This window comes from Saccoglossus kowalevskii, chromosome 18, assembly GCF_978046115.1.
Source record: "Saccoglossus kowalevskii chromosome 18, keSacKowa6.1, whole genome shotgun sequence".
NCBI classification, from domain to species: Eukaryota; Metazoa; Hemichordata; class Enteropneusta; family Harrimaniidae; genus Saccoglossus; species Saccoglossus kowalevskii.
Genome location: NC_140658.1, coordinates 504,534 through 528,115, shown reverse-complemented (window position 1 = coordinate 528,115; position 23,582 = coordinate 504,534). Strand labels below are relative to the sequence as shown.

Here is a 23,582-nt window from a genome sequence, read left to right as displayed (position 1 = left end):
GATGGACTGGGATATATTATAGATGGACTGGGTCTATAGTATAGATGGATTTGGTATATATGGATGGACTGGGTTCTATATTATAGATGGATTGGGTATTTATGGATGAACTGGGTCCTATATTATAGATGGATTGGGTCTATATTATATTTGGATTGGGTATATATGGATGGACTGGGTTCTATATTATAGATGGATTGGGTATATGTGGATGGACTGGGTTCTATATTATAGATGGATTTGGTCTATATTATAGATGGATTGGGTATATATGAATGGACTGGGTTCTATATTATAGATAGATTGAGTCTATATTATAGATGGATTGGGTATATATGGATGGACTGGGTTTTATATTATAGATGGATTGGGTATATATGAATGGACTGGGTTCTATATTATAGATGGATTGGGTCTATATTATAGATGGATTGGGTATATATGAATGGACTGGGTTCTATAATATAGATGGATTGTGTCTATATTATAGATGGATTGGGTATATATGAATGGACTGGGTTCTATAATATAGATGGATTGAGTCTATTATAGATCGATTGGGTATATATGGATGGACTGGGATATATTATAGATGGATTTGGTCTATATTATAGATGGATTGGGTATATATGGATGAACTGAGTCCTATATTATAGATGGATTGGGTCTATATTATATCTGGATTGGGTATATATGAATGGACTGGGTTCTATATTATAGATGGATTGGGTATATATGGATGGACTGGGTTCTATATTATAGATGGATTGGGTATATGTGGATGGACTGGGTTCTATATTTTAGATCGATTGAGTTTATATTATAGATTGATTGGGTATATATGGATGGACTGGGATATATTATAGATGGATTGGGTATATATGGATGGACTGGGATATATTATAGATGGATTGGGTCTATATTATAGATGGATGGACTGGGTTCTATAGTATAGATGGATTGGGTATATATGGATGGACTGGGTTCTATATTATAGATGGATTGGGTATATGGATGGACAGGGATATATTATAGATGGACTGGGATATATTATAGATGGACTGGGTCTATAGTATAGATGGATTTGGTATATATGGATGGACTGGGTTCTATATTATAGATGGATTGGGTATTTATGGATGAATTGGGTTCTATATTATAGATGGATTGAGTCTATATTATAGATGGATTGGGGATATATGGATGGCCTGGGATATATTATAGATGGATTGGGTATATATGGATGGACTGGGTTCTATATTATAGATGGATTGGGTATATATGGATGGACTGGGTTCTATATTATAGATGGATTGAGTATATTATAGATGGATTGGGTATATATGGATGGACTGGGATATATTATAGATGGATTGGGTATATATGGATGGACTGGGTTCTAAATTATAGATGGACTAGGTTCTATATTATATATGGACTGGGTTCTATATTATAGATGGATTGGGTATATATGGATGGACTGGGTTCTATATTATAGATGGATTGGGTCTATATTATAGATGGATTGGGTATATATGAATGGACTGGGTTCTATATTATAGATGGATTGAGTCTATATTATAGATGGTTTGGGTATATATGGATGGACTGGGATATATTATAGATGGATTGGGTCTATATTATAGATGGATTGGGTATATATGGATGGGCTGGGATATATTATAGATGGATTGGGTCTATATTATAGATGGATTGGGTATGTATGGATGGACTGGGTTCTATATTATAGATGGATTGAGTCTATATTATAGATGGATTGGGTATATATGGATGGACTGGGATATATTATATATGGATTGGGTTTATATTATAGATGAATTGGGTATATATGGATGGCCTGGGATATATTATAGATGGATTGGGTATATATGGATGGACTGGGTTCTATATTATAGATGGACTGGGTTCTATATTATAGATGGATTGGGTATATATGGATGGACTGGGTTCTATATTATAGATGGATTAGGTATATATGGATGGACTGGGTTCTATATTAAAGATGGATTGAGTCTATATTACAGATGGATTGGGTATATATGGATGGACTGGGATATATTATAGATGGATTGGGTCTATATGGATGGACTGGGTTCTATATTATAGACGGATTGAGTCTATTATAGATGGATTGGGTATATATGGATGGACTGGGATATATTAAAGATGGATTGGGTATATATGGATGGACTGGGTTCTATATTATAGATGGACTGGGTTCTATATTATAGATGGACTGGGTTCTATATTATAGATGGACTGGGTTCTATATTATAGATGGATTGGGTATATATGAATGGACTGGGTTCTATATTATAGATGGATTGGGTATATATGGATGGACTGGGTTCTATATTATAGATGGATTGGGTCTATATTATAGATGGATTGGGTATATATGAATGGACTGGGTTCTATATTATAGATGGATTGTGTCTATATTATAGATGGATTGGGTATATATGAATGGACTGGGTTCTATATTATAGATGGATTGAGTCTATATTATAGATGGATTGGGTATATATGGATGGACTGGGTTCTATATTATAGATGGATTGAGTCTATTATAGATGGATTGGGTATATATGGATGGACTGGGATATATTATAGATGGATTTGGTCTATATTATAGATGGATTGGGTATATATGGATGAACTGAGTCCTATATTATAGATGGATTGGGTCTATATTATATTTGGATTGGGTATATATGAATGGACTGGGTTCTATATTATAGATGGATTGGGTATATATGGATGGACTGGGTTCTATATTATAGATGGATTGGGTATATGTGGATGGACTGGGTTCTATATTTTAGATCGATTGAGTTTATATTATAGATGGATTGGGTATATATGGATGGACTGGAATATATTATAGATGGATTGGGTATATATGGATGGACTGGGATATATTATAGATGGATTGGGTCTATATTATAGATGGATAGACTGGGTTCTATAGTATAGATGGATTGGGTATATATGGATGGACTGGGTTCTATATTATAGATGGATTGGGTATATATTGATGGACAGGGATATATTATAGATGGACTGGGATATATTATAGATGGACTGGGTCTATAGTATAGATGGATTTGGTATATATGGATGGACTGGGTTCTATATTATAGATGGATTGGGTATTTATGGATGAACTGGGTCCTATATTATAGATGGATTGGGTCTATATTATATTTGGATTGGGTATATATGGATGGACTGGGTTCTATATTATAGATGGATTGGGTATATGTGGATGGACTGGGTTCTATATTATAGATGGATTTGGTCTATATTATAGATGGATTGGGTATATATGAATGGACTGGGTTCTATATTATAGATAGATTGAGTCTATATTATAGATGGATTGGGTATATATGGATGGACTGGGTTTTATATTATAGATGGATTGGGTATATATGAATGGACTGGGTTCTATATTATAGATGGATTGGGTCTATATTATAGATGGATTGGGTATATATGAATGGACTGGGTTCTATAATATAGATGGATTGTGTCTATATTATAGATGGATTGGGTATATATGAATGGACTGGGTTCTATAATATAGATGGATTGAGTCTATTATAGATCGATTGGGTATATATGGATGGACTGGGATATATTATAGATGGATTTGGTCTATATTATAGATGGATTGGGTATATATGGATGAACTGAGTCCTATATTATAGATGGATTGAGTCTATATTATATCTGGATTGGGTATATATGAATGGACTGGGTTCTATATTATAGATGGATTGGGTATATATGGATGGACTGGGTTCTATATTATAGATGGATTGGGTATATGTGGATGGACTGGGTTCTATATTTTAGATCGATTGAGTTTATATTATAGATTGATTGGGTATATATGGATGGACTGGGATATATTATAGATGGATTGGGTATATATGGATGGACTGGGATATATTATAGATGGATTGGGTCTATATTATAGATGGATGGACTGGGTTCTATAGTATAGATGGATTGGGTATATATGGATGGACTGGGTTCTATATTATTGATGGATTGGGTATATGGATGGACAGGGATATATTATAGATGGACTGGGATATATTATAGATGGACTGGGTCTATAGTATAGATGGATTTGGTATATATGGATGGACTGGGTTCTATATTATAGATGGATTGGGTATTTATGGATGAACTGGGTTCTATATTATAGATGGATTGAGTCTATATTATAGATGGATTGGGGATATATGGATGGCCTGGGATATATTATAGATGGATTGGGTATATATGGATGGACTGGGTTCTATATTATAGATGGATTGGGTATATATGGATGGACTGGGTTCTATATTATAGATGGATTGAGTATATTATAGATGGATTGGGTATATATGGATGGACTGGGATATATTATAGATGGATTGGGTATATATGGATGGACTGGGTTCTAAATTATAGATGGACTAGGTTCTATATTATATATGGACTGGGTTCTATATTATAGATGGATTGGGTATATATGGATGGACTGGGTTCTATATTATAGATGGATTGGGTCTATATTATAGATGGATTGGGTATATATGAATGGACTGGGTTCTATATTATAGATGGATTGAGTCTATATTATAGATGGTTTGGGTATATATGGATGGACTGGGATATATTATAGATGGATTGGGTCTATATTATAGATGGATTGGGTATATATGGATGAACTGGGTCCTATATCATAGATGGATTGGGTATATATGGATGAACTGGGTCCTATATTATAGATGGATTTGGTCTATGTTATAGATGGATTGGGTCTATATGGATGAACTGGGTTCTATATTATAGATGGATTGGGTCAATATTATAAATGGACTGGGTTCTATATTATAGATGGATTGGGTATATATGGATGGACAGGGTTCTATATTACAGATGGATTGGGTATATATGGATGGACTGGGATATATTATAGATGGATTGGGTCTATATGGATGGACTGGATTCTATATTATAGATGGATTGAGTCTATATTATAGATGGATTGGGTATATATGGATGGACTAGGATATATTATAGATGGATTGGGTATATATGGATGAACTGGGTCCTATATTATAGATGGATTTGGTCTATGTTATAGATGGATTAGGTCTATATTATAGATGGATTCGGTCTATATGGATAAACTGGATTCTATATTATAGATGGATTGGATCAATATTATAGATGGATTGGGTCTACATTATAGATGGATTGGGTATATATGGATAGAATTGGTCTATATTGATTGATTTGGGTATAGACAGATTTAAATAAATATAGAAAGATTGGGTACCAGGTATACATAAATTGGTTGTACTGGTATATACATTTTGGTTAGGTAAATATATAATGAATGATACCTGCATTTGTTTTATACCAACAGGCTGTATTATATGGACAATCATTCTCCATATGTGATGTCTCTGTTAAAGTATTGGATGATGCTGCTTCACAATTAGAAGAAACTGTCAGGTACATTTCCTTGCTGTGTATGTAGAAAGGTCATTGTGATTTATTTTTGGTCTTGTCTAGCACACCATTCATAACACTAAAGTCTAATGTCCCTAGATATGCCAGTGCTACAACATAGGTAGGAGTACGAAAAATATATTAGCAGTGTTCACGCTACACGAAGTATGGGCTAAGATTTAAGCTAATCTCATATGTTTGCATATCGACTAACTGTGGTTAGCATGGGTAAAGAAAACCAAGACTTATTAGAAATATACAAAAATATTTGATCATTTTAACTATGGTTACTCAGTACAGTAACTAGAAAGGTATACATGTTAGTTCTAGGGTTATACAACAATACAGAGCAAATTCAGAAAGTTCAGATTGCAGAATAATAGGATGAAGCACAGAGTCTCATGATCAGTTAATGTCCCTTGATGTGCTTGCGTTGATTGTCATGTCGAAAATGGCATACCAAATTGAATATATAAATATAATAGTAAGTCCAAATAAACATAGAATACAATTATGGCGTTTTGAGCGCTCAGGATCTAGACCAGGTCTTAAAAACAGGCCAGATTTAATTTGGCTAAGGTATTTAACCTCTTAGTCGGTGCTAAGGAGTATGCGGGAACGCTACTATTATCAAAGTAATTACAAAATATAGTTTGTCATTATCCTTGCATATACATGTAGCAATAACCTAGATTGATATGTTTATCTTCCAGACTTGAGATAATTAAAAGAAAAGAAGAAAAGAAAGCAGCTAATTCTGAACACAAAGCATTATTAGAAGCTAGTTTTCAAGCATCAAAACAAAGACATGAATATTCTAAAGCACACCCTGCATATGCTGATGGTAGAGTTTGGTGATGTTCATTATGTATTCATAGAACTTTTAATCCTGACAAAACATAATGCATGGTATGGGGAGGGGTGTTATTGGATACACTGTTTTTACTTTTTTTTGTTGTGGTTTGGAATTGTTTGGAGTTTGTGCTTTGTTCATTTTGCAAACTACACATGTACCTCTATCCCCTTTGCAACATATTTAGGTAGAAGCCTACTCGGGAATGAAAATATCCAGAATTTATCCATTTCTCAGTAAATTGTATGCAATAACCAATGAATAATTTACCACACAGGGCATGTACCACAGTGACTATTCTTGCAACCAATAAGTGATTCACAACTATTACTCCAGAATGTACTTAAATTTATTTAATGAATTGTATAAATCAACTGTTTATAATATTGTATTTGGATTGAATATAGAATACTGTATATGGTTTAAATATTTACATTTTAATATAGCTTTACATATTGTACAAAATATTGACTGCTGTTGCTTGTTATTTGGATTTCAATAAAGTCAGTTTTCATACAGAAACAGTTTCACTCCTATTCTAAAAACACAGTGTCAAACAAATAAAATATTCTCAGTTGAATCAATGTGCTAGGTGTGCAAGGTTCATATTACATAACAGATGGCAAGTCATAATACGCAGGTATGCGTCACAGAGAGTACAGTTTATTTTACTACAGGCAGGACAGGAATGTTGACAAAATAATGGATGGAACTTAAAGTTGAATTCCCACTTTGAAAATCTGTGATGTACCATACACTGACCAATATATACAACATCAAATATTGGGATTGTAGATGGGTAACTGATAAATAACTGCAGTATATGAATTTAAGCCATATTTAACAATAGACATTCACTGAGATCAGGTATATGGTAGAAATGTTTGAGAAATAAGACCCTCCAATGAAAATGATGCCAGGATATCTACAGTACATTTAATATACTGTAGAATACTTTATTTTCGCTATTTTCGCTGAAGGGATGATTTCGTGAAAATAAAATCCAGCGAATATACTTTTTTTCCTATATTTCTCATTAAACTCATCAAAAAACAGTGAAAATAAATTCCATAAAAAACGCCCAAAAGCCTTTTCAGCGAAAATAAAGTATTCCACAATATATATTTTTAGCTAAAACAGAATCATTTTAACATGTTTTTACTCATTCTGAAAGTTATGTTTCACATATTAGTGGGAATGCAACATAAAATTAAGATACAGGACATTACAAATACCTTAAAATATATAATTTGTTTTGGTTAAATCTAACAAATATATGCAAGTCACTTGTATTATTTTGTAATTAAATACATGTGTAAATTATGTACTGACTGGTTTCTTGAGAGCTGATTTAAGTTTTTTTGTTTGTGGTATAGGGTCAGAGTTTTCAAAGAGAGCTGATTTGGCAGCAGCAGCTACCATTTGAGCTGCAGTACCATCAATCTGGTCATTTAAAAACAGAGCAATTGTACTAATAGCTTCATCCATATCTACTTGTAATATATGAATACGTTGTCCATTCTTCTGTGAGACTGCTTCAAATTTCGCTAATTCAGCTTGGTTGTAAAGTCCTCTGATCTTATAATAAATAGCTAATGAAGCATGCAGTCTTGACTGTAGACCATTCAACTGAAAGAAATCCAATAATATATGGTTATGTACTGGCATAGAAGCAACTCAATGACATGCACCCTTTAGTGACAGCGCTTCTGTGATGTAAATGGGTGTAAGCAGTGTTTTAAATTGACAACTGAATGGTTTTGTAGTCAATTTAGTCATTTAGAATATGGTTATTCTCTCAAAACATATTTTTGGGATACCTTGCATTTTGTTGCTAGAGCACACAAGATGTGAGAAAGATGTATTCTAAATTCAACCCCTATCACAATAGTTAAAATAATCTTGCAGGGGGGGGGGGGGAAGCAAAACCCTGAAAATAAAATCTTGTTCAAACTACTTGAAGTCCTTCGCAAAGAATTATGGGTAGGAAGTAAATACTTATTGTCTGTGTCATGTGATTTGCTTAAAACCATCCAGTCTCTGATAAAAAGAACAATTTACCATAATGGGCGATTGATAATTTTGCTCCATTTTCATCTGCCCATCTTTTTGTGCACAGAAATGCTTCTGCACATATAAATCACATTTGATGGCACGTTTGGGTTTTGTAATTTTGCAAATGAAAAAGTGGTCTATTTCTTGACTTACTCAATTCTCCCATGACCGACTCACTAAACAGACAGAAGCAGTGAACTTTGGATTACAATTGTTATGTAAATCTGCTGAACTAATAAAACATGTGTGACAAGTGAAGCCCTGTTTCAAGTAGAAATCTTTCAAATGCATGCTGGATACCAATGAAGCTAATAAAATAGAGTAGTGCTGGTCAACAACATACCTGCTTATGATCTTTAAGACTGGATTCAAATTTAATTTTTCCATCAAATTCATTCATAAGTTTGTCCTTAGTTGCAATCACCTTGTCTTGTAGATATCTGTATTGGTGAGCCAATCTTTCATTCTCCTCTAACTTCTTTTCAAGTTGAGCCTAGTACAAATAGTAAACCAAAATTATAATCAAATTATTATTTTTAAGAATGTTGTAGACTTTTTGTTGAGCAAAACAATCAAGCATTACAATCTGCACACATGTTATTGTAGTAGCCCTTCTGTCCATGAACAATGATCATACTTATATCAATGTGAATTACATATATAAATAAACAAAATCCATTGTGTTTGTATATTTTAGCCCTACTAAAAACTAAAAAATAGTTATGAGAAACATTTTTATGTGAAAAATAGACTATAGTAAAATGTAAAAGAGTTTTTGCTGAAGTTTTAGTTCTTTCACCAAAGTGATGTAGAATAATTCTACACCAAATTATAGTACTCTGTTTCCAGAAATCCCAATGATAACTAATAAATAATTTTACATTTGTTTTCAATTCATGAAGCTACAAAAATCAACATGAAACAAAGTATGACCTTTCTTAAATGGTTCAAGCCCTATGTTCCAAAATCCCCATGTTCCGAAATTATATAAAGTAACAGAAAAACGAGTAAATATATGCCCTAACGGTCTTCAAGGTTGGCAAACAGGGTTTGAATTGCTACTTTCTAAGCAGAGGTTTGGCTGCGGCTTATTTTTGACGTGTTTTAGGTGATTTGATTGGGATTTCTATTTGGGCTTTATATTTTGTACAAAGGCCAGGAAGGAAACAATAACAAATAGTGAGCCCGAATACCACAAGAAAACAGCTGCAGGCAAACCTTTGCTTGGATAGTACCTGTTCTCAACTTGCTTGCACCACCAAGTCTTCTACAGTCAAAGAAATTGTAACAAATGGAAAATCATTGGTATTGACCATGCTTTGTATGTTAAGTTAGATTTCATAATAAATGTCAGTTTTCTGTCTTGTCTACCTTTTTTGCACGCTCATGACAGTTTTGGACACCCTGGATGATGTCACCAGTGTATCAAATCAGTACGGCACCAATACTAATTGTGTAATATCAAAACGCTTACTACATTTTATGTTTCATGTTGTTGTGTTTTACTATTAAAGTGCCTGTAAAATGGCTGCTATTTTGTCACATAAAATCATTCATTGGTACATCAATATTATTTTGTTTGAAACTCTACAGTAACTTTATTTTTGTGTATTTTAAAAAGAGGCTCCTCATTAGCTTCAATTCCCCTTGTGACGTAAGAAGGGGAACTTGCTGGGCAGCTTGCATTGCCGATACGTGTATATAAGGAAGAATGAGCCATAATGAACACATATTAAGTTTGTCGCATAGGGTTAAGTTAGATGCCAAGTTAGCAAGAACTACAACAGGGTTGGTCTGGACTTCACAATTACTTGTATGGTAGTCAGTCGAAGTGTCGACTTCTATTTCCATGGAACTCTGAGCCTATATCGGTCATCGCTGAGTTTGTCATAATCATATTTGATGCCTGAAGTGAAAAACTTGCGTGTCGGAGCTGGGGTAATTAACTCTTCAATTACTGATGTAAAGAAAATCTCAAGATTTTTGCGTCGACTAAAATGAACAACATTGTGAGAAAATCGTATACTTGGACGTACCGGTAATACTCTTTATATAACCAGATGTCCAGCGTATTAGCGTATAACTAGTTGTTTATTTGACGTACGTGAACATAGAAAAGCCATAAATCAAGTACATTGAGTGTTTATATATCCTCATGGGGATTCTGAACTCAAGCGGGAAACTTTGATACAAATATAATAATAATTTTATTCAACACGAAAATCTACTACAGAGAATAATACAGAAATAATACTTCACGCAACTAAAATCACAAAAAGCACATTAAATACATGTAATTATAAAACAAAGAAAAACATGATAACGTAATGTTATTGTTTAAAACTTGAATACAGTTCACTCCTGGACCACCAAAATCACGAATAAAACATCAAATAAATGTAACTAAGAATGGAAGAAAAAACATGAAAATTAGTTGCATTAAAACCACTTGCAGACTTATTTGATGGAGTTCCTATGTTCCACCTCTTATCCCTGCAAAGCTTGTCAAAATTAATCAAAATTTTCCTTTTTCATTCACTTTCAAAAAGTGAGATTTTTTGTCCTGTCTATATTTAAATAGTCTTGATGACACCGTTGTATTGGTATGCCCACATTTGGGATCATTCCATTTTTTTGCTAGATGCGGGTAAAACGCTGTTTTTAAAACGACACGCGTTGGTTATCATACATTAACAAGTTATATGTTGCAAATGCATTCAAAGTGTTATTTTTAATTGTTATACCCATCTGAGTCCACCTGACATAGCGCAATTTACAAAACAACTCCCGAGTGTTGAGTAACCCAAGGTATTAATGAACTCGTTGTTGGCGGGAAGGCTCAAAGTAAAGTTTCTTAGCATTGGACTCGCTGCAGTTTCACGGCAGTTTTGAGCCAAACTAAAAGTTGTTTTTACATTACTTGTGCATTTATATGTATCAAATTCAGATTTTTTACCAAGGTGGGAGAGTACCGATGGATGGAAGGCTTGATTATAACAATTTGATGGACGTTTTCAAATCAAAGATGCCTTCAAATCACAACTGCAGTTTGAAAATGACGAGGGTATGACTACCATTATTATGTCTAAAATCAGCAAGGGGTTTACATTTTTGAACAAATTTTAAATTTTTTAAATTACTGAAAATAATTACAAGATAAATATAAACAAGACATGTCATGTCATGTCATAGCCCCCGCTCAGAAAAAAATTTAAAAACTTATATTGAACTTAGTTTGTGTCAGAGTGAATTAATTCATTATGAGCTGTATTAAAATTTCATTATTAAATGTTCAGAATTGATGTGTTACAATTTTAGGGGGTGGGGTAAAAATTTATTCATTTGGCTTTTCTGAGACAATTTATAACTTGTTAAACATATAATGCGATGCGCACTTGTAAACAATTATTACCAGTCCCTGTACCAACTTTGAACAAAACTGGATGACATATCTGAGAAAAAGCTGTTAACAGCTAGAAAAAGCTTGTTTTTTTTAGATTTTGGAGGGAAAAAATGGCCTCCAAGTCGTAAAACTTTATCCAATCAAACAGGTCATGAATGACACTGAAAGTTGCAACATATAATCTGTCCAGTTTTTGGCATGGATGTAAATTGGCAAACATGATTTCTATGGCATTTTCAAGTTTATAGCACTCTCCATCCTGGTCTCAGCAAGAACACCAGAGAGCAACAAACAAGTACAGGTAAAATGACATGCAAGTATGCAAATCAGATCTGCAAATATGTTGAAGAGTCAGTGTTGTGTCTGTTTGGATAAACATCCTTGTACAACTGTATTCCTAATACAAGAACACTGTCAATCACAGAACTGTTCCAGCGAAAAACTTCTGATATTTCAAACAGTAACAGGGCAAAGATACGTTTGTCATACAAGTACATGTACTAGCACCAGATGAGGAACTGAGAAACTGCAATGGATCCTTGGTGTACATTACCTGTGTCAACAACTTTACTTCCCATGTACTTCATGTACAGATCTACATGTAGTTTGTGGCCCTGAATTAGTTTCAATATCTCTAAATAAGGACAAGAGTACTTCTTATATGACAATGATAAAAATAAAGTGCAAGAATCCAGAAAAATATTATCAAGTTTTTATTATCATACATTAATATTAACAAATCATGTGAAATTGAACTTTTATGTACAGAGAAACACATATTTATACTTTGGTTGACAGCACTTCTCAAAAAAAAAAAAAAGACGACCTGCAAAACTTTATACAATTGTCAGACATGCAGCAAATAGTATGCTTTTGTAATATATGCAGTTTCAGTGGCTTTGCTTTCCGAGACAAAAATTCTGGCTCTGCACCTGAAAAAAACAAAAAAACATTTAGTCAAAAGTAAGCAGAGGTTGTAGCATATATGCTCCCATTAGCTGTTAAATTTAATTAAAAAAGATATTTGTGTACTGTCTTTTCAGTACGAAAAAATATTACTTTAATATATTCATACCAGCCAGAAAGAAATTGCAGTTTTCACTGAGCAATTAGGAATATACATGGACAACAATTGATGCATGTCTAGCAATATACTGTTTGAAAGGCTGCAAGATGTAATGAAGTAGCAAACCAATCACTACTTGAGTCGGACTGGCTGGAAAACTGCACAATACATACAAAAATGTATGCAAATGATATATGAGCAGCTCCACCAAATATAAAAATATTCTTTCCATAGTTATGACTCTAATGTGAATGTGATTTTCCACTCCTTAGCAATAGTAGTTAGAGTATTGTATTGTACTGTATCGTACAAGTTTATTGTGATTCTATATGTGTTTGTAATATTATTTAGCTTTATTTAGCATTCTGTTTAGTTGGTTAACTTTACTGTTTCTTAATGTAGTTTATTTTATTTTTATACGACCATAGAACAACTCACTGTAGTTTGTTTTAATGTTGAATAAAAATTAAAATCAGTCACTGTATAGTGGTGACGTATTGCGCAAAATTGTTGCAAGGACAATACTTTTCTTGATTTGCGTGTCGTCGTGCGCCGATAAAAAATGCATGGAATGGTTGGCAGTATAGATCAAGTTCGTCTAGTGTGACCTTCGTGGCTGGCGACAAGATGCCGTATAATCGTTTAAATAGGCGTGAAGGAGGAGTGAAAGGCCCTAATTTGGTTCTACAATAGGCGTCATGAAATGTTGGAAAATTACAGTCAATCAAAAAAACTGTTCACATGACAACAAAAAATATTCACTATATTTATTATGCATTATTTTTTTGTTGGTAGCAAATGATCACGGTACGGTAGCTTACTTGTTTTCGAAGTGTTGTAATTGTTGATTAGTACTCAGTAGTGATTATATTAACGTACAAAAAATAAATTCGTTGAATTGTTATGAAATGCAAGTAAAATTCAACTTAGTTTTATCGTAAGCAAATGTTTTCGGTTACATGTTAACGCTCGATGAGACGATATCCGCCATGTTATCCGTGCCCACGACGCGTGTTTATTGACCAGATAGGTCAAGTGGCTAATCAACCAATCAAAATGCTGGATGGTGCCCATGTGCTCAAATTACCATAAAGCATTTAAATATGACAGTTCAGCGACCTCATGGTGAAAGCAACACGGAAGACCAGATTTACTGACGTTTTAGTGCGATCTTTTGGCTTCGTTTAACATGGGGAAAAAAGCATGATTTTTTTTAATCGGATTTAGAAAAATAAATAAACGTACCGTCCCAAATAAAAATGTACCGAGTGGAATTTTTCTGTGGAAAAAATAAACGTACCGGTACGTTTATATTGGGACATTTAGCGTTGTGGGCAAGCTCTCCTGAGTAGCGACATATTTTTAACTTCGCCTATTGCGTGATCAGTGGATTACGTAAATAAACCAACACTTTCAATGAGTACATGCCGACCCAACTTAACTTGTTTATGGCTGTTTATGAACAGCGAGGACGCATCTCATAGAACAATAGCTGTGGAAATCATAAACAAATGTAAATATTGCGGAAATCAAGCATGGCGATAATGATTTTGAGCGAGGCAGAGTCTGGCAAGCGTCTCAGAGCAGCACCACCACGACGTTTGAATCCCGGTGAGAGCACTGCAAACCTCTTAAATCAGGAGGTAAACTTTCAATTTACACAATACATAATCAGTTCCTACAACCATAATAAAAAGGCAGTTTTTCTGGCGAAACTCTCGCCAGGTTAGCAATAGTTTCTCACGATCACCAAACGCTAGACACAAACGATAATACAAAGTGTATAAATACCATAACAAGCACAGTTTCTTACCTTTGAAATTGATGAGACACAATTTTGTCCATATAAGCGTTGTGCAAATAAAGATACAATTCCGGGATACAATATCCTCACAAAAATGACTGATTTCCACCGAGACGAGGACTGCATAAGCGTCATCAAAACTCGGGTAATTTCGGGAAAAGTCGGATTTTGAAGGAAAAATGTTATTAAAAATCAAAGAAAAACACAGTGAAACTTTGAAGAATCGAAAAAATAACTTGATGTGCACAATAGCACCATCAATTTCTGTCTCTGTACTAACTCTGAACTGAATTGGATCACACATGTGTGAGAAAAAGCTGATAACATGAAAATGTGCACACACATTTGCACAGACACGACCCAAATTAATACCCCCCCGCCCGGATCACAGATCCGGCGGGGGCTAAAAATAAAGAATGGTTTCTGTATACACACGCTAGATAATACTTGCAATTCACCATGCCAACAACCCCTATGAAATAGTAATCCCAAACCACGCACCCATCAATCAAGTGGCGCCAAGAAGTCTAGATTGGGCAAAGATCAAAGTTGCAAGTCATTGTTCTAACTGACTGTCTGAATAATTCTCAGAATGGCTGTAAATGTTTTGTATGAAGTTAGTTTGTTTGTTGCTCCATTCATTCTGCTATCATTATATAATTCCTTTCTCCATGTTTTTATCTAATTTTCTTTGTGTACCTCCCCTATCTTCTTTTCATGTTGTTTGGATAATTCTGAAATATTGTTGTTTTTAGTTATTTCTTCTATTCTTTCTACCCATTCCTGTTTTCCACGTTTTTATTTCCATAAAAGCAGTTGCTACCATGTTGGGAACTGATGATTTTAGTCTCAACCAATATTTTATCATCTTTGTGTTAATTTTGATGTTCAATGAATATCTACCCAGCTCTACAAGAATAGCAGTTTTTGTTGTATTTTTACTGACACCTAAAAGAAATCTACAGAATGCAAACTGTACACCTTTTATAATGTTACTATGTTTTGCTGATTCTTCTCCCCATACTTCACACCCATAATTAATAATTGGTACAACAATTAATTTATCAAATAAATTCAATGCTGTACTAATTTTATAATGTGATAATGTTAATTTAGTGGAAACATTGCTTTCATAGCTTTCTCTTTTAAAGTGTTTGCCCAGGTAATTAAAACTGTCTACTGTGGCAATTTCATTTTCCTTATAAAAACATTGACTTTTTATTCATTGTATGATTTCTTTTATTGAATACTATTAATTTAGTTTTATTTTGGCTTACTGTGGTAAATATGTGGTGTTGCCTCCCATGTTCGCACATAGCACGGCATTCTTCAAGGTCTTATCTAGGCTGACAATGTCGGGACTTCTTTTTTGTTTTTTCAATTGTCAGTTTAGCGTGATTGTGAAAACAAGTGTGACTGCGAAAAGTTAGTGTTCGGAACAGCAGCCTCTGCATTGTAAGTTACAGTGTCTGGGCCATGGATGGAGATGTTAAGTAGATAGTCCAACATCTCATTACTCAATGAACTTCTCCAATCTGACTTGATGTGATTAAGACATGAACAACCTCTTTCACAGCATGCCGAATTCATAGGCAACACCAAGTAGACTTCTACAAGCACTTTAATGTGTCTGAACAGGTCTGGTTTACCTGCCAACCCCTGTGTGATTCTGTGCAATAATACCCTTGGCCTCAAGTGCATGTAGTGGCGATGAACCACCACTTTCAAATCTAACCACTCCTGTTTGGCTGCATCTTCAGATTCAAAGTCATCACATGCCTGTAGGATGTGATTAAAGTGGGCCATGTAAGTGTTTAGTTGGTCAAGGCCAAATGTAGCCAACTGACGGTTATCCATGTCATCAGGCCAGCTTGAGTGGTCAAATAAAGTTGTAGCTGCTTTGAACACCCCTCTTTCCAGATTTTCAAATCTGACTGTCAGGAAGTCACAGAATTGTCAGTTCAACATCAATGTAAGTTCTTGCCGGCCACGGACCAACATCAGCCAGGAACTTCTCGAGCTTAGCACCTGGAGTTATCTGAAACACATTAAACAGAACAAATTCTAGTTGATTCTCCTTTTTGTTTCACAATTTACAATTACATATATGTAATACAATGCAAAACTTTCTTCTTACTTCCAACACTGAAAGTTAGAAACCTTGGAAATATTGCAATAGTTTAGGTTACCGTAACTAATAGTCACAAACAACTATATATAACAAGTATATATATTTATTTACACTGACCTGCATTTAAACTAAGGCGATCGACACCTGCTGAAGACCATCAGTTACATCCTGCAGGGAGAGGCCATCTTTCTGGAATAAAAGACTCGCCTTCTCCAGTTCCTGCAGTACATCAACATCTTATACTGGGTGAGCGATTTGTGGAGCACTTTAGCTCGCCCTCTCATCGTCACACTGGCTTGAGTATGATTTATGTTATTTGCCAGGTTTTCAAAGTACACAACTATAGCCTTGTAGTCAGTCACGAGGGCCCCAAGAGCCCTAGACATACGAGGTAACCATCTACACCCATCAATGTTCCATGGCTTGATTACCTTAATGCCCAGAGCTGCCCCCACAGAGTAAAGCTGACGAGAAGCTTTTGCAGAGTATGTGTAGTGTTTGTGAATACTCTTCAGAGTTTCTTTGAGCTCAGACAGGAGTGGTACATTTTTTACTGTATCTAAAGCTGCTATCTCTAGACGATGTGCCACACATCAAATACACAGAAGGCTTGGGCACACTTCCTTTGGGCTTTGCTGCCACACCATTCACCCTCCCAATCATAACTGAAGCTCCATCTGATCCAAACCCAACGAGGCGGCGACACAAATCATCCTGAGTTAATGATACATTCTCCAATCCTGAAAAAATAGCATCCTTAATACCATCACTGTATGCATGCTCTAGTGTAACTATGCTAACCAGGCGGTTGACAGGAAAGCCTTCTTTTCTACAAGTTCTTCCTTCATACAATCACCAATGGCTGACACAACAGGCTTGATCATTACGATATGTCTCTCCCAAAGCTAGTCCATTCTTCACTTGCAGGCCCACAAGCTTTGGAAAGAGTAAAGGAAGCCTCCTCGTTCACCACAAAATAGGCGGTGTTGAACAAACTTATAAGTTTGTCTCTAACTGCATTGTCCATGTGTTGTAAAGCACGTCGTAACGGTGCTTGGACTGGGTTCTGTCTGGCTTTATTTGCTGCAACACACAGTCCATGAGCAACTATCTTTTTATGCTCTTTGAGAGTTTTTACTCTAATCTTATCTCCCATAACCCAATGAAACAGGGAGTTGTTTTTGCTACCCTGGGCTCAGCCCTGCAAGTTTTGCAGAGCATCACTTCTGCTTCGTAGTCAAAGTCAACAAAGTCATAGGTTTTCCGCCACTTTTCCAGGAAGCGTCTCTTCTGTTTGTCCTCATACTTTCTAGAGGTTGGCACTGTGTTCTAAAGTAGAAAAAGAAAAAAAAAATATCTATCAGCTAAATTGATAATTTTCAATCAATGAAGTAGTTCATTTCTTTCTCAAAAGGATAAAATGAAAGTTTGTATTAAATTAGAAGAATAATATTTAAGGTCATATACTAAAGTTCTTGGTTACTGACAGTCACAAAAGAAAATGAATAAAATAACCTTGGTCATTACAGACTTATTAAAGCCAGAAACAGTTTATTGAAATCAATTGGAATACATGTATGTCAAACAAGAATTAGGCCTTGTTGTGGTTTAACCAGATTCATAAAGAAATCATACACTACCGGTGATAGAATTTTCCTTGCATTCTTTAAAGTTCAATGAAAAAAGTAACTTTACACCAATGATAATTTTGAAGTGGATAAAAACATACCAAGGACTTCTGCACTGGCAGCTCGATGTCGTTTTCATCATCACTTGAGCTTTCATCGGAGCCCCCTGTTCTGTCATGGGACACGGAGTAGTGACTGAGGCTGGACTTGAAGTTGAACTTAAAGCAGTGGCTGACTCGGGTGCTTTAAGTCTTCCACGTGAGGTCTTTGCCTTTTTGGTTGTCCGTTCGCCCGAATGTACTGTGTCAGCATTGATCACGGTGGAGCCCCCCTCCCTCCTTCCGTCGGCGCTCGCATCACATTCACAATCTGGAGACTGCTGTCGACAATCGGGCTGAACACTGTTGGTCCCCTTGGCTGAAGCACTGGGCGTCGCTTGCATGTGAAAGTGTGCACACATACAAGAATGACGTTTTATTAATGAAATTTACATTCCCATTTTGCTCATATGTCCAGATCAACCTTCATAGATTTACACTACAGCAATGGTAGTGCAAAGTTGCACATCGCGACATTTATACAAATATGTTAGATGTGCATGAATCAATTCGTGATCGTAAGAATCGATTGGCTTCAATTGGCTGACCCTCATGAAAATACAAATTTACATGTAAAATACACATATGATCGAGACTGTATCAGTGGTCATATACATATAAGGTGCTTTTCTGTAATCATTGAGCGTCGTTATAGATGCCGACAAATAAAAACACTAGGGGAAAATCTAATGTCAGCGTTGCATCTAAATTACTATATTGCATTTGGCATTTAAAAACTCCATTCATACACTGGCGACTAAAGTGTGGGGAAAATAATTCTGGTTTCTTGAAATGAGTCACGCATATATTCCTCAATCTGTGTAATTCAATTTTTTTTTAAATGTAGCTATGTGACAAAATAATATTTATTAAAACATCGGCGCTATGCAAAGTCACTTGAACGCTGATATTTTAATGAAATGAAAACTCAATATTTACTTGGCCGTATTTTTCTAACGAACATGGAAACAGATTTATTAATATATATATAATGCTTCTCATTCCACCCATACTTGTTGGGACTCTACTGGTTAGTTGTCTACAAGTGACAGAAACGGACATCTCTATTCATCAATCTGTAACGTAAAACGCCGCCGATTACACATAAACAACAAGCCATGCATGGCACAGTCCCCGTTAGTTATCAAATTTAAGATATATAGTTATGTTTATAGTAATATAGCTGACATATAACCATGTCAGGAATATGATTTTTTAACATTAAAATGATTGACATTTGTATGGCCACCAGACAGCCATTTTGAATCTGATCTGAAAAATAAAATGACGTGCATCAGGAACCCGTAATGTCTAATGTATGTACCAAGTTTGAACGAAATCCATCCATAAATGCCAGAAATGATATTTTTTAGTACAAAAATGACAACCATTCGGCCATTTTGAATAGGATCGTCAAACCAATATATCTGTCTATCTATGACATGATGTATAATGAATATTTAAAATTTAAACATAATCAGTCAAAACAAGTCAGAGATATGGCACGATCGAGAACCACATTAATTAATACAAAATGGCCGCCAGTCGGCCATTTTGAACGTTATCTGAAAAACAAAATTATTTGCATCAAGGTCCCATAATGTCTAATGTATATACCAACTTTGAACAAAATCCATCTGTAAACAGCCAAGAAAATGGTTGATTTTTATGATTTTTTAACACAAAAATGGCCACCATTCGGCCATCTTGATCAGATCGTAAAACAAAATGATGTGCATCAAGGTCCTATACTGTCCAACGTATATACAAGGTTTGAACAAAATCCATCTGTAAACAGCCGGGGAAATGCTCGATTTTGAAGATGTTTAGCACAAAGCATTGTTTGGCACCATGCCCAATTTTGAAAGTGAGCGTACGCTCAACTCGTATTTTCGGAAAGCTGAGACGACCCTTTTTTTTACAAGGTCATAGTTGAACTGCGTGAATATTAAATTAAACATGATTGCTTTGTTTTAACAAACGTTCTCTCACGTGAATTTGTGTCAACTTCATGTTAAACTGAGCGTAGCTCTCATTACATTACCAGCATTTGATTGTTTGTCCCCATGCTTTACTTTTTAAAAGTGAGTATACGCTCAACCATGGAAGGTACTCCTTTAGTACCTTCCATGGCTCAACTCATATCTTCGTGAAAACTGAGACGGGAAAGTGCACAAAATAAAATACAGATCAAAGGGATGGGGCGGAGATGTTGATTATTTTTCTATCGTTCCAAAAAAGATCCCAAAGTCAATTTCTAGTGGTCCCGGCCTAAATTTTTAGTGCCCCGGGCCGTCGGGACGATGTTAATTTCGAGGCCTAATTTTGGGAATTTTTAGTTACAAAGAAGTATGGAGAGTTTCCGTTGGGGGGTTTTACAGTAAATAGAAGTACAACGTATCTGAAACATAGGTGTAGTATGTGAATGTCATTTCGTATGGGATTATCACACTGCGACACATCCGGGACCAGCGCTCGTCCTCGCTGAACTCTAATGTAATCGCCAATTTGATAGCATCATAACTTGGTGGGGAAAAAAACAAAAAAAACACCATGACCTGATTGCACAAAGAAGACACTTTATTCAATGGTATTATCTGGATCGTCGTTAACTGCTTTACAAACGGTACCATGCAACGTAAATGTATTATGTGGAAAACGGTCACCAAATGGCGCTTATTCACGAGTAATTTGCAATTTTTGCTATACCTACCCGCCGCCCTGAGTGTCGGAACACTCAATAGAGAAACCATTTCGTACATTGGATTTTGGAACATAGAGATTTTGGAACATATGATTTCTGAACATAGGGATTTCGGAACATAGGGCTTTTCGAACATAGGATTTCGGAACATAGGGATTTCGGAACATAGGGATTTCAGAACATAGGGCGGTCACCCCTTGAATAATCTAACCAGGTTATCAATTTAAGTCTGTTTGTTAGTTTTGAATGTTTCCTATGAAATGTGACATGTGAATTTTCAACTTGGTTTAGAATTTTTGCTCTGAGCTTGTTACAATTAGCGTTTTGTTTTATTTTAGTATTCGATTTAGTAATTAAATATACAATTATCAACAGCACAAGTTGAACCACAGTTTTCTGTGCAGGTCTGCATAAACTGATGCGTCAAATTAATAATGAAAGTTTGACTGCCTGTCAATGATTTGTATTTCTTCTTTTTTTGCGTTATTTGGTTCTTTCTTTTGTCAACCGCGGTTACCTATATTGCAAATATTACAGTGAAAGCAAAAACAACATAGGATTGGGTGTGCATCTGAAATGCTTACTTACCTCCAAATCATTCAATACAATCTGCCTTTCTTTCAAGTGATTTTCATGTTGACATGCTTGTTCTTCGCTTCTTTTTTCAACTTCCTCAAGTGCAATTTTCAAATCATCATGCATTTTTTGACCTGTTTCTAATCTAATTGCCATCTCACCCATTTCAGCACTGTCAAAATAGAACACACAAATTAAGCCTATGTAAGACATACATTAACTTGCTAATCACAATCCAAGAGCTGAAATGTGTTGCCAAAATCAAACAAGTACACTAGGCAAGTAGCTGAAAGGCCTAGTCAATATCACAAGAGTACAGTAGCAAGGGACTGCAACATGCTAACAAAATCACAAGAGTACAGTAGCAAGAGACTGCAACATGCTAACAAAATCACAAGAGTACAGTAGCAAGAGACTGCAACATGCTAACAAAATCACAAGAGTACAGTAGCAAGAGACTGCAACATGCTAACAAAATCACAAGAGTACAGTAGCAAGAGACTGCAACATGCTAACAAAATCACAAGAGTACAGTAGCAAGAGACTGCAACATGCTAACAAAATCACAAGAGTACAGTAGCAAGAGACTGCAACATGCTAACAAAATCACAAGAGTACAGTAGCAAGAGACTGCAACATGCTAACAAAATCACAAGAGTACAGTAGCAAGAGACTGCAACATGCTAACAAAATCACAAGAGTACAGTAGCAAGAGACTGCAACATGCTAACAAAATCACAAGAGTACAGTAGCAAGAGACTGCAACATGCTAACAAAATCACAAGAGTACAGTAGCAAGAGACTGCAACATGCTAACAAAATCACAAGAGTACAGTAGCAAGGGACTGCAACATGCTAACAAAATCACAAGAGTACAGTAGCAAGAGGCTGTAATTACCTTAATTCTAAAATGTCATTTTCTGTATTGCTTAACACTTTTTTCATAATAACAGAGGATGAATCCATTTCCTCCATCTTTTTATCAATTACTTCTGTTCTGTGTTTCATATAATCCAATCTTTTTGTTTTGTTCAAGTTTTCTTCCTATATACGGAATATGCAAGTCAACCAATCAACAATAATATGCAAGTCAACCAATCAACAATCAATCAATCACCCTTACAGTAAGCAACAACCAACCCATCACCCTTACAGTCAGCAACAATCAACCCATCACCCTTACAGTAAGCAACAACCAACCCATCACCCTTACAGTAAGCAACAACCAACCCATCACCCTTACAGTAAGCAACAACCAACCCATCACCCTTACAGTAAGCAACAATCAACCCATCACCCTTACAGTAAGCAACAACCAACCCATCACCCTTACAGTAAGCAACAACCAACCCATCACCCTTACAGTAAGCAACAATCAACCCATCACCCTTACAGTAAGCAACAACCAACCCATCACCCTTACAGTAAGCAACAACCAACCATCACCCTGACAGTAAGCAACAACCAGCCCATCACCCTGACATTAAGCAACAACCAACCCATCACTCTGACAGTAAGCAACAACCAACCCATCACCCTTACAGTAAGCAACAACCAACCCATCACCCTGACAGTAAGCAACAACCAACCCATCACTCTGACAGTAAGCAACAACCAACCCATCACACTTACAGTAAGCAACAACCAACCCATCACCCTTACAGTAAGCAACAATCAACCCATATCACCCTTAAAGTAAGCAACAACCAACCCATCACACTTACAG

General features: G+C 35.5%; 2 protein-coding genes across 2 annotated transcripts in view; one reads left to right on the top strand and one right to left on the bottom strand.

Annotated features, from left to right (window-relative positions):
• Nucleotides 1-6,925, top strand: part of LOC100372267 (uncharacterized) — a 105,726-nt gene extending 98,801 nt beyond the window's left edge. Inside the window, exons 16-17 of the mRNA XM_085492812.1 lie at nucleotides 5,453-5,541; nucleotides 6,252-6,925. Coding sequence (XP_085348938.1) covers nucleotides 5,453-5,541; nucleotides 6,252-6,396 — 234 coding nt within the window. The 3' untranslated portion in view covers nucleotides 6,397-6,925. The remainder of the gene's footprint in view (nucleotides 1-5,452; nucleotides 5,542-6,251) is intronic.
• LOC102808581 (coiled-coil domain-containing protein 178-like) overlaps nucleotides 6,709-23,582 on the bottom strand; it is a 54,136-nt gene continuing 37,262 nt past the window's right edge. The window contains exons 15-18 of the mRNA XM_085492808.1: nucleotides 22,755-22,900; nucleotides 21,869-22,028; nucleotides 8,790-8,939; nucleotides 6,709-8,020 (exon numbers count right to left, since the gene is read on the bottom strand). Of these exons, the coding sequence (XP_085348934.1) occupies nucleotides 7,712-8,020; nucleotides 8,790-8,939; nucleotides 21,869-22,028; nucleotides 22,755-22,900 (765 nt within the window). The 3' untranslated portion in view covers nucleotides 6,709-7,711. The remainder of the gene's footprint in view (nucleotides 8,021-8,789; nucleotides 8,940-21,868; nucleotides 22,029-22,754; nucleotides 22,901-23,582) is intronic.